This window comes from Dendrobates tinctorius, unplaced genomic scaffold (genome assembly GCF_039654945.1).
Source record: "Dendrobates tinctorius isolate UK_male_01 unplaced genomic scaffold, ASM3965494v1 ptg000158l, whole genome shotgun sequence".
Classification (NCBI taxonomy): Eukaryota; Metazoa; Chordata; class Amphibia; order Anura; family Dendrobatidae; genus Dendrobates; species Dendrobates tinctorius.
The window spans coordinates 29,169,379-29,181,598 of NW_027361825.1; the positions used below are offsets into that span (position 1 = coordinate 29,169,379).

The following is a 12,220-nucleotide window of genomic DNA, read 5'->3' on the forward strand; positions in this document are numbered from 1 at the left end:
TAAATTATAAGCAGAAGAAGACTAAGCAGTGCATGGAGTCCATTCCTCCTTGTGGTGCCCCTGGAAAATGCCTGCTGCTGCAGGCCAAACTGAACGCGGACAAATCCTGTTGTAAATCTTTTGTGACAGGCAGAACGGAAGGTGTACTCTTCAAACTTTTATAGATAACAACTACAGGAATGCCTGTCACAAATAAGAATATGATGAAGAAGAAGAATAGGAAGAAGATGAAGAAGTAGAATATGAAGAAGAATAATAGTTGAATATGAAAAATATGAAGAATGTACAAAAAAAGAATAATAGGAAGAAGGTGAAGAAGAAGATGAATAAGGTGAAGAAGAAGTTGATGAAAAAGATGCTGCTGCTGAGGATCATGAAGGAGAAAGTGTGGGAGAAGTAAAAAAGGTGAAGAGCATGGAAGTTGTGAAACATACATATCTGACAAAATATAAAAAAGGTTAACATAGTCAATATCTTTGTAACTCTGAACGTCTTAAAAAAAAAAAAATATTACTGCTTTTCCATTTGATTGGGCTAAACCTCTATGCCTTTAATGTCTCCTCCACCTCCCCCAATACATTCTACATTATTCTTAGTTGCTTTTCTTCATGTACAATTAACCTACAAGGAAAGAAAGGGTTTTTTTTAATTCCGATATTTCTGTCCCATTGACTTGAATGGGGCTTCCGGTATCGGAATCGGCGATACCCGATACTTTTTGTTTATCGATCCAATCCAATCCGATCCGATATTTCACGATATCGGATGGTATCGCTCAACACTATCCACGACACAAAGATCCAACCAGAACCTCAAAGGAAGAGGATGAAGCCCATTCTCCATCCACTATAGACATAGTGAGTTCAGACCCACAAAGATGGTGCAATTCAACCTAGAAAGCCTTTGAACAAAAGATCTTCATTAATTCCAGTTGGTGCTGTGGAATGCAGTGAAAAAATCCACCGTGATTCTGCCTGTAATAATTTATTTTCAAGAGGTCCACCTCTACCCGATCCATACACTTGTTCAAGCCCCACAACTAAGGAATTAGAATATCTACCTCCATGGTACTTAAGAAAGTGTGAGGCCACCGAAGTTAGGGTCTTACCTTTCCGGGTGTCAACAGAAGCTGAGTTAATGGTGGAGAAATGTTTTTGAATCCTCCCGTGTAACGCCTGGGAGGTTTGACCAACATAAATCTGTGGACACGGGCAGACAATGGCATAGACAACATTGGTTGTTTTACAGTTAATATATAACTTAAGTTTGTCTTTCGTCTGATCAATGGGTTTGGAAAAGGTATTACGCGTGGGATGCATGAATGGACAGATATTGCAATTCCCACACGGGAAAGAACCCCTCAGAACTATAACCCGATTTATTCTGGTAGTAGGTCTGGTATAATGACTCCTTGTGAGAATATCTCTTAAGTTAGGAGCTCTTTTTGCAGTGATCAATGGACGTTCACTGACCACCGAAGCCGTTTGCAAATCAGTGGTTTGAATGGCCCAGTGTTTCTCCAAGATGTTCCTTACCTGCGACCAATGAGTATTAAAGCTGGTAATGAACTGCACATGATTATCCATAGATCTCTTCGTAGACATCAGAAGTGAAGTTTGAGAATGCAGATTAGCCCCCTGATAAGCCCGGGAGATGCACTTGTTGGGATAACTTCTCATTTTAAATCTCTCAGTGAGATCACATACCTCCCTGCGAAAATCTTGATCACTGGTGCAGTTCCTTCTGACCCTTAAGAATTGCCCGATCGGGACCCCTTTCTTAATATGTGATGGATGAAAACTACGATATTCAAGCAAACTGTTGGTGGCTGTGGGCTTGCGGTAAAGACAAGTAGACAGCACACCATCCTGGCACATAATTTTGAGGTCCAAGAAATTAACTGAAACAGATGAATAAGTGTGGGTTAAAAAGATGTTCAAAAGGTTGTCGTTAAGAGACTTCAAGAAGGACAGGCATTCATCTGGAGAACCAGACCAGATAAAAAATATGTCGTCTATGAATCTAGATCAATGACATACCTTGTCCTTAAACCACTTGGAGGTGTAAACTACTGTAGCCTCCCACCATCCCAAAAAGAGATTCGTGAAAGATGGGGCACAGCGCGCCCCCATTGCCAGACCAGAGATTTGAAGATAATATGTCCTGTCAAATAAGAAAAAATTATGCTTAAGAGCAAACTCAAGAAGATCACAGATGAAGGAATCATGCATTCTGTCAGAATTTGACTGTTTGTCCAAAAAGAAAAGCACCGCCTGCATACCGATGTCGTGATTGATGCTCGAATAAAGAGTCTCAACGTCACAAGTAACCATGATCTCATTCGGGGACAGAGTGACACCCTGATATAACATAATAAAATGTGATGAGTCCCTAATATATGAGGGCAACTGGAGCACCAGAGGCTGCAAAAAGAAATCAATGTATGTACATGCTTTCTTACACAGGCTACCTATGCTGGAGACGATAGGTCTGCCCGGTGGTTTGACAAGATCTTTATGAACTTTGGGTAGCATGTAGAAGGTAGACGTGGTAGGTTGTTCTACCCTAATGAAGTCACGCTAACCTGAATTGATAATGCCCAATTCAAGGGCCTTCTCAATTAGAGATCTCAATTTGGTGGAATACAGACCAGTCGGGTTTGAAGGGAGCTTACGATATAGGTTCTGATTGTCCAATTGTCTATGGGCTTCTTCTTGGTACAGATTGTGGGGCCATAACACTATGTTGCCCCCTTTGTCGGCCTCCCTAATAATAAACTCCTTAGCAGATCTCAAATTGGCCAGGGCACGTTTCTCTGCCGATTTCAAATTGGAGGTAACAGGAATAGTCATTGGTAAAGCTTCAATATCCCGTTTAGTCATTTAAAAAAAATTCTAACAGCAGGCACAATAGAGAAAGGAGGTGAGATGCGAGATCTATTCCTTCGTGGAAACCTGGGCCTACCTGTAGTTGTCTCTCCCTCTCCCTGTAAATCCATCGAGTCCTGGAAGACTCTTTGATCTGTTTGGTCAAGAAAAGAAGACATTGAGTTTGTTATGAAGAACTTGAAGGATAATTTTCCTGCAGAATAAAAAAAGATCTTTGACCAGTGTGAACTTGTCCATACGTTGGACAGGCGAAAACGTTAAGCCCTTACTCAACACAGACATCTCAGTGGACGTTAGAACATAATCAGATAAATTGATAATTTGGAAAGTTTCTGTTTCCAAATTATGCGCCGACATGCGCCAAATGCACTGTGTTGCATTTTTGTGCGCACGGCGCAGCACCAAAAGGGCAGATGCGCCAGCAAAAGTGTACCAGCGCATGACCAGTGTACCCAACGCTAAATATAGGGTATGCTGATCGCATGCAACGTCATGCAATCAGAGGAGGAAATGACCGAAGGGGGCGCGGCCGGGGGTGGAGCTTAGCGGCGGCCCTGCTCTGCGCCCTGTAACACTAGTGTGAAACTATCCTAAGATACTTAAAAATAGGAATGTTTTTCATTGTGGAGTGACATGCTTGCCATGCCATTGCTGGGAGGCTTATACGCCATACATCCTCCTGTGGGAAATTAATTATGCAAATTGACTCTCAGAGAGGAAGAGGACATGAACTCTAGTGTCACCTATTGGAGCAATCCTAGAAGAGTTCAAATCCTCTTCCTCTCCCTCTCTGAAGAGGCAATTTGCATATTTAATTTCCCAGAGAAGCATTGCATGGCATATAAGCCTCATTATACTGCAGAGGAAGTTAAATCTCTTTTTGTCTCATTTTGAGCGAGGAAAACAAGCTGCCTAATAATTCTGCACACAGTCTAGTTTCCATAGTATTTACAAAGGATTATACCATGATCCAACCACACTGCCTATACCAGACAATTACAAATATTCTGTGACTTTGCAGGAGAAGAACAATCCGAAAACCGAATTTCACTTTGACAATTTATTTGGCACAGTCATCGACCTCTTTTTTGCTGGCATAGAAACGTTAAGCAGAACGCTGCAGTATGGTTTACTCTACCTGCTCAAATATCCAGACGTGGAAAGTAAGTGCTTCTTAGCATATTACCAGAGGGTTTAGGACTTAATAGTCATAAAGGCTCTGTCCAGGATTATAAAAAAAAAATAATTTGGTTTCTAGGAACCTTCCACGACAGTCACCTTGGAGGATGTTTCCCCACCCTAATGGGGGACAGGAAACACAAAGAGGTTAAATAACCCTCCCCTTCCTGCTATCTCCAGGGTTTTTTCTGGACATTCTAGGGCATTGCTCTAGAATCACTGCGTTGAGAAACATGTGATGGTGTCTCCGCAGTGTTGGATGTTGATTTCCATGAGTTCATTCATCCTCATTTTTCACACTTTTTTCTGGACATACTAGCATGAATAGTTACCGACAATAGAGCAGGAATCGTCCAGTAAAGATATTAGATAGGGAGGGAAATTAGTGCTGTCGTGGAAGGTTCCTAGAAACCGAATTACCGGTAAGTCTAATTCTATTTTCTCCAGTCACCTTCCATGACAGTCACCTTGGAGTTATACCAACACTAATTTTTAGGGAGGGGCCAAATGTTAGATACCTATTAAAATTTAATCTGTAGTGTCTGGTAAAGGTGTGTACAGAGGACCAGGGGGCAGCTCTGCATATCTGCTTCGATGACGTGTTCCCGCTTGCTGCCCATGATGTAGCGACTGATCGAGTGGAGTGGGCCTTCAGCATCTCGGGAGGAGAGAGATCTTTTGATGAATATGCCAGGGAGATGGACTGCTTGATCCAACTTGCTATTGTGTTTTTTGCCACCTTCTTTCCCTTATTCTATCCTGAATATTGAACAAACAGGTTCTGGTCGATTCTCCAGTCCTTGGTTAGTTCAAGGTAATGGAGAACCACCCTGGGGACAACCAGGGTGTGGAACTTTTCTTCCTTCGTATAAGAAGGATTTGGGCAAAATGAGGGCAACACAATATCCTGACCTCTATGGAAGTCTGACACCACTTTGGGCATAAAGGAGGGGTCTAGGCACAGTACTATACTGTCCGAGTTGAGCAGGAGGTATGGTTCTTGTACCGATAGGGCCTGTAGTTCCCCTACTTGTCTAGCAGTGGTGATTGCTACGAGAAAGACTGTTTTGAGTGTGAGGATTAGAGTTGAGCGAAACGGGTCGAAAAAATTCAAAAGTCGCCGACTTTTGGCAAAGTCGGGTTTCATGAAACGAAACCCGACCCTAGGATGAGGTCGGCCACAAGGTCGGCGACTTACGCGCCAAAGTCGCGTTTCAAAAGTTTGTTTTGCGCTCTTTTTCAGCCAATCAGGATCCACGGACACTGTGGGCAACGTGATGACATAGGCACGGGTCACCACCATCTTTCAGAAGGGCATGCAAGTGATTGGCTTGCTTTGGTGGGCGTCACAGGGGGTATAAAAGGGCGTGCACGCCGACCGCCATCTTACTTCTGCCGATCTTAGCATAGGGAGAGGTTGCTGCTGATTCTGTAGGGAGAGCGTTAGGCAGGGAAGAAGACAAAAAAACTGCTTCTGCTGCTAGCGATATGGCCTGCACAACACACCAGTCACTGTGTGTGCAGTGCAAGGGGAGGCTATATAGTGGTGTATCAGTGGTGTTGGTTGTTGGGCTGCCTTCTAAGGCTTCCTGACAGGCTGGCATTGCTGTTTACCCACTGCTCCGCAAACTGCTTTTTTAAAAGCAATCCAATCTCCCTTATCCTCTAGTCACTTTGGTCACAGCTGCGCCATCGAGCCTGTCACATAGCGCTCAGATATTCATTGGGCTCAAACTGCTTAAGCAATCCCAATTTTTTTTTTTTGTCCTGCTGAGAAGAAAAAAAAACTGCTTCTGCTGCTGATAGCAATTTGGCCTGCACAACACACCAGTCACTGTGTGTGCAGTGCAAGGGGAGGCTATATAGTGGTGTATCAGTGGTGTTGGTTGTTGGGCTGCCTTTTAAGGCTTCCTGACAGGCTGGCATTGCTGTTTACCCACTGCTCCGCAAACTGCTTTTTTAAAAGCAATCCAATCTCCCTTATCCTCTAGTCACTTTGGTCACAGCTGTGCCATCGAGCCTGTCACATAGCGCTCAGATATCAGTGGGCCTCACACAATCCAAAAGTGTCCAGTGTCCAAAAGTGTGTGCAGATATTCAAAATCTCCCTTATCCTCTAGTCACTTAGGTCACAGCAGTGCCATCGAGCCTGTCACATAGCGCTGAGATATCAGTGGGCCTCACACAATCCAAAAGTGTCCAGTGTCCAAAAGTGTGTGCAGATATTCAAAATCTCCCTTATCCTCTAGTCACTTAGGTCACAGCAGTGCCATCGAGCCTGTCACATAGCGCTGAGATAACAGTGGGCCTCACACAATCCAAAAGTGTCCACTGTCCAAAAGTGTGTGCAGATATTCAAAATCTCCCTTATCCTCTAGTCACTTTTGTCACAGCAGTGCCATCGAGCCTGTCACATAGCGCTCAGATATCAGTGGGCCTCACACAATCCAAAAGTGTCCAGTGTCCAAAAGTGTGTGCAGATATTCAAAATCTCCCTTATCCTCTAGTCACTTTTGTCACAGCAGTGCCATCGAGCCTGTCACATAGCGCTGAGATATCAGTGGGCCTCACACAATCCAAAAGTGTCCAGTGTCCAAAAGTGTGTGCAGATATTCAAAATCTCCCTTATCCTCTAGTCACTTTTGTCACAGCAGTGTCATCGAGCCTGTCACATAGCACTCAGATATCAGTGGGCCTCACACAATCCAAAAGTGTCCAGTGTCCAAAAGTGTGTGCAGATATTCAAAATCTCCCTTAACCTCTAGTCACTTTTGTCACAGCAGTGCCATCGAGCCTGTCACATAGCGCTGAGATATCAGTGGGCCTCACACAATCCAAAAGTGTCCAGTGTCCAAAAGTGTGTGCAGATATTCAAAATCTCCCTTATCCTCTAGTCACTTTTGTCACAGCAGTGCCATCGAGCCTGTCACATAGCGCTGAGATATCAGTGGGCCTCACACAATCCAAAAGTGTCCAGTGTCCAAAAGTGTGTGCAGATATTCAAAATCTCCCTTATCCTCTAGTCACTTTTGTCACAGCAGTGCCATCGAGCCTGTCACATAGCGCTGAGATATCAGTGGGCCTCACACAATCCAAAAGTGTCCAGTGTCCAAAAGTGTGTGCAGATATTCAAAATCTCCCTTATCCTCTAGTCACTTAGGTCACAGCAGTGCCATCGAGCCTGTCACATAGCGCTGAGATAACAGTGGGCCTCACACAATCCAAAAGTGTCCACTGTCCAAAAGTGTGTGCAGATATTCAAAATCTCCCTTATCCTCTAGTCACTTTTGTCACAGCAGTGCCATTGAGCCTGTCACATAGCGCTGAGATATCAGTGGGCCTCACACAATCCAAAAGTGTCCAGTGTCCAAAAGTGTGTGCAGATATTCAAAATCTCCCTTATCCTCTAGTCACTTTTGTCACAGCAGTGCCATCGAGCCTGTCACATAGCGCTGAGATATCAGTGGGCCTCACACAATCCAAAAGTGTCCAGTGTCCAAAAGTGTGTGCAGATATTCAAAATCTCCCTTATCCTCTAGTCACTTTTGTCACAGCAGTGCCATCGAGCCTGTCACATAGCGCTGAGATATCAGTGGGCCTCACACAATCCAAAAGTGTCCAGTGTCCAAAAGTGTGTGCAGATATTCAAAATCTCCCTTATCCTCTAGTAACTTTTGTCACAGCAGTGCCATCGAGCCTGTCACATAGCGCTCAGATATCAGTGGGCCTCACACAATCCAAAAGTGTCCAGTGTCCAAAAGTGTGTGCAGATATTCAAAATCTCCCTTATCCTCTAGTCACTTTTGTCACAGCAGTGCCATCGAGCCTGTCACATAGCGCTGAGATATCAGTGGGCCTCACACAATCCAAAAGTGTCCAGTGTCCAAAAGTGTGTGCAGATATTCAAAATCTCCCTTATCCTCTAGTCACTTTTGTCACAGCAGTGCCATCGAGCCTGTCACATAGCGCTCAGATATCAGTGGGCCTCACACAATCCAAAAGTGTCCAGTGTCCAAAAGTGTGTGCAGATATTCAAAATCTCCCCTGTCCTATAGACACCTTGTACCTTGTTTTACATTACTATATAGTTTGTTGGATTTTGTCTACATTTCTACCAAAAATGAGGAAGGCTGGTGGAAGAGGCCGTGGAATTGGGCGGGGGTTGGCAGCTGGTAATGATGGTGTTGGTGGTGGATCTGATGGTAGTGGCAAGAGCAAAATAGGACCGAATGCAGGAGGTGCTGACCCTGCGTCATCGTCTGGGTACATAAGGCCTCGAACGCTTAGTTTTCTAGGAGTTGGCAAACCGCTTTTAAAGCCAGAGCATCAGGAAAAAGTTTTGTCTTACATTGCTGACTCAGCCTCCAGCTCTATCGGCTCCTCTTCTTCAGTTGTAAAAAGTAAAAGCACTGAGTCGTCATTGGAGGCTCATGTTCATGAACCACACCTTTCCTTGTGTCCTTCACCCCAACCAAGATTGAAGGATGACGCAGGCCATACTACTGATTACTCCATGGAGCTGTTTTCACATACCATGCCTGGATTATCAAGTGAAATGGTGAATTACCCAGGCCAAGATGAATCTGACATGGAGTGCACTGATGCACAGCCGCTGATGGATGATTCTGCTGGTACATTCACTCAGAGCACTACATTGTCCTCGCAGTGTACAGAGCCAGATTCTGACCCTGATGAGACTCAGGTGCCCCTTCCCGCACACTATACCACCATACACGGTGACACAGAGGAAAGTGCACATGACATAGAAGAGGAGGTGATGGATGACCCAGTTGTTGACCCAGATTGGCATCCATTGGGGGAAGAGGGTGCTGCTTCCAATAGCTCAGATGAGTAGCATCCACAGCAGACATCGACATCGCAACAGCTGTTATCTGGCAGGCCCGGAGCACTCCAAAGACAGGTTCCAAACATCAAAAGAGTTGCTGGACAGCTTGTCCAGAGGGTCAAAAGATCACAGTGTGCTAGGCCGCAAAATGTCTGCCAAAGTAGGAAGAGTGCAGTGTGGCACTTTTTTGAACAAAATCCTCATGATCAGGCCAAGGTTATCTGTAAGAAGTGCGCAAAGACCTTTAGCCGAGGGAAAAATCTGAAAAATTTGAATACCAGTTGCATGCTTAGACATTTAACCAGCATGCACTTGCAAGCGTGGACACAACACCAAACCTCAAGTGCCACATGTGCAACTGATCACAACGAAGGTAGTCAGCAACGCTACATTGTTTCCCCCACTGTAAGCCCACCGGTTAGCACAGCAGCAAATGTTGAGGTGTCGTTGCAAGACCACAGCAGTCAGGGAATCCCACTGTTATATCAACGAAAGACTGATTCTAGGCCATCAGAAAGAACACCAACTCCATCACCATCATCAACCCTCTCTCAGTCCGCCCTGTCCACCGCTACTTCCACCATATGCAGCTCTCAAGTCCAGCTCACCAAACCAGACACTATGAGTAGGTCAAGAAAGTACTCAGTCTCTCATCCGCGTACACTGGGTTTGAATGCCCACATTGCCAAACTAATCTCGTTTGAGATGATGCCCTTTCGGTTTGTGGAAAGCACAGCTTTCCGCGAACTCATGGCCTATGCAGTACCATGCTATGACTTACCCAGTCGCCACTTCTTCTCTCGCAAAGCCATCACAGCCCTCCACCATCATGTGAAAGACCGCATTGTCCATGCACTCAAGCAGTCAGTGAGCGGAAAGGTGCACCTCACAACTGATGCATGGTCCAGTCGGCATGGCCAGGGCCGTTACGTGTCCATCACTGCGCACTGGGTTAATGTGGTGGATGCAGGGTCCACAGGGGACAGCGGTGGTGGGACAGTGCTGCCTAGCCCACGGTATAGGAAACAGTTGGCTGTAGGCGTTCGACCCTCCTCCTCCTCCTCCTCCTCCTCCAGAAGCGAAAGCTCGTCCACAGAGCGCAGTCGTACGAGCACTCCATCTGCAGCTGCCACTGTTGCACACGATGTGTCCCCCTATCGAGCAGCTAGTGGAAAGCGTCAGCAGGCTGTGTTGCAGATGATGTGTTTGGGCAACAGACACACCGCCGAGGTGCTGGCCGAGTACTTGAAGCGACAAACTGAGTCATGGCTGGGCAGTGTACATCTTGAGGCAGGCAAGGTAGTTAGTGATAACGGCCGTAATTTTGTGGCAGCCATAGCCCTTTCAAAACTCAGCCACATACCTTGCTTGGCTCACACCTTGAACCTGGTGGTGCAGTGCTTCCTCAAAAATTATCCGGAGTTAACAGCCCTGCTCCATAAGGTGCGAAGACTGTGCGCGCACATCCGCCGGTCGCCTGTACACTCCGTTCGTATGCAGAAGCTGCAGCGATTGCTCCACCTTCCCAACCACCGCCTCATTATCGACATTGCAACAAGGTGGAACTCCACCCTGCACATGGTGGAGCGGCTGTGCGAGCAGAGGCAGGCCATAATGCATTTGTGGGAGGATACACGGCCAGGCACTTTGAGAGCAGACATGGAGTTGACAGGTGTGCAGTGGTCGAAGCTGAAAGACCTTTGTAAAGTCCTTCAGTGTTTTGAGGAATGCACACGGCTGGTAAGCGCAGACGACGCCATCCTAAGCATGAGCATCCCACTTATGCGTCTGCTCATGCAAACTTTGACGCACCTTAAGGAGCAGGCGTCTGCAGCCAATGTTGATGAGGAGGAAGAGGAGGAGGGAATCCTTGATGACATTCAGCCATTGTCTGCTCAGGGACCTCTCCTGGACGAGGTGGAGGAAGAAGAGGAGGAGGAGGATGATGATGGGGATGATTACTTAGGGGAGGAGGATGCATCTCGTGGGGCAAGTGAAAATGTTGGCGTGGCAAGGTCTGGTACAGGGTTTGTGCGTGACTGGAGGGATGTGGATTTGCCAGAAAGTGCTCCTCCACCCAGCACTCGCAGTGCATCATTGACACCGGGAACATTGGCCCACATGTCAGATTATGCCTTGTGGATCCTAAAAAGGGACCCCCGCATTGCCAAAATGATGAACGATGACGACTACTGGTTGGCCAGCATCCTGGATCCACGCTATAAAGGCAAATTACAAAACATCATGCCACAGGAGAACCTTGACCTAATATTGGCTAATAAACAAGCAACTCTGGTAAATCGGTTGCTTGAGGCATTCCCAGCACACAGCAGCGGTGATGGTTCTTACACGAGCCGTACGGGCCGGGGGCAGCTTGGCAGAGGTGTTCGTGGTGCACACAGCAGAAGTGGCGTTGGAGACAGGGGTTTCATGACAATGTTGTGGACTGATTTTTCAAATACCGCTCACACAACTGGTAATACTGCATCGATGGAAAGTGACAGGAGACAGCAGTTGTCAACTATGGTTACAAACTACTTTTCCTCCCATATCGATGTTCTCCCACACAGGTCATTCCCCTTTGACTATTGGGCCGCTAAACTGGACACCTGGCCTGAATTGGCCCAATATGCCTTACAGGAGCTCGCTTGCCCAGCTGCAAGTGTGCTATCGGAAAGAGTCTTCAGTGCAGCTGGATCAATCCTGACAGAAAAAAGGACCCGTCTGTCAACCCAAAATGTGGATGATCTAACCTTCATTAAAATGAACCACGCATGGGTTTCCAAGGATTTTGTCCCACCTTCCCCTGATGACACATAGGGTGACAGAAAAATGGCTTGCTTTGGTCCACCTCTTCCTGGTACTTCACCTATTTCGCCTTTTGCATCAGCTGAATGTCCAACATCAACATATGCCACTTTCTAAAACTCCCTAACTGTGCTGCCTCCCCCCCCATGGCCGGGGTCACCACCTAGCGCACGACACCGTGCAAGTGCCGTTGCCCTGGACAGGTTGGTAGGCCGACTCTTGGGCGCGGGCACTGGCACAGGGTCCCTCATAGTGCAATCAAGTGTCTCTGACGGTGGTGGTGCACACCCGCCGTCAGACACACCGCTGTACTATGAGGGGCCCAGTGCCAGTACCGACGCCCACGAGTGGGCCCCCCTTGTTGGGCAGGGCCCCAGCATTTGCAATCTTTACCTCTCCCTGCTCCTCCGCTGTGTAATCTGGGCCGTCAAATCCATACTGTGCCTGACACCGTCTGAGCCTGCCTCCTGATGTATAGACATATATTTTGAATGTGTAC

General features: G+C 46.6%; 1 protein-coding gene across 3 annotated transcripts in view; it reads left to right on the plus strand.

Moving 5' to 3' along the window:
* LOC141052031 (cytochrome P450 2C8-like) overlaps positions 1–12,220 on the plus strand; it is an 89,509-nt gene that overhangs the window by 27,755 nt on the left and 49,534 nt on the right. For all 3 annotated transcript variants that reach the window (XR_012220730.1, XM_073549208.1, XM_073549207.1), the window contains exon 7: positions 3,910–4,051. Coding sequence is in view for 2 of the 3 variants with exons in the window: in XM_073549208.1 (XP_073405309.1) it covers positions 3,910–4,051 (142 nt within the window). In the remaining variant the exon portion in view is untranslated. The remainder of the gene's footprint in view (positions 1–3,909; positions 4,052–12,220) is intronic.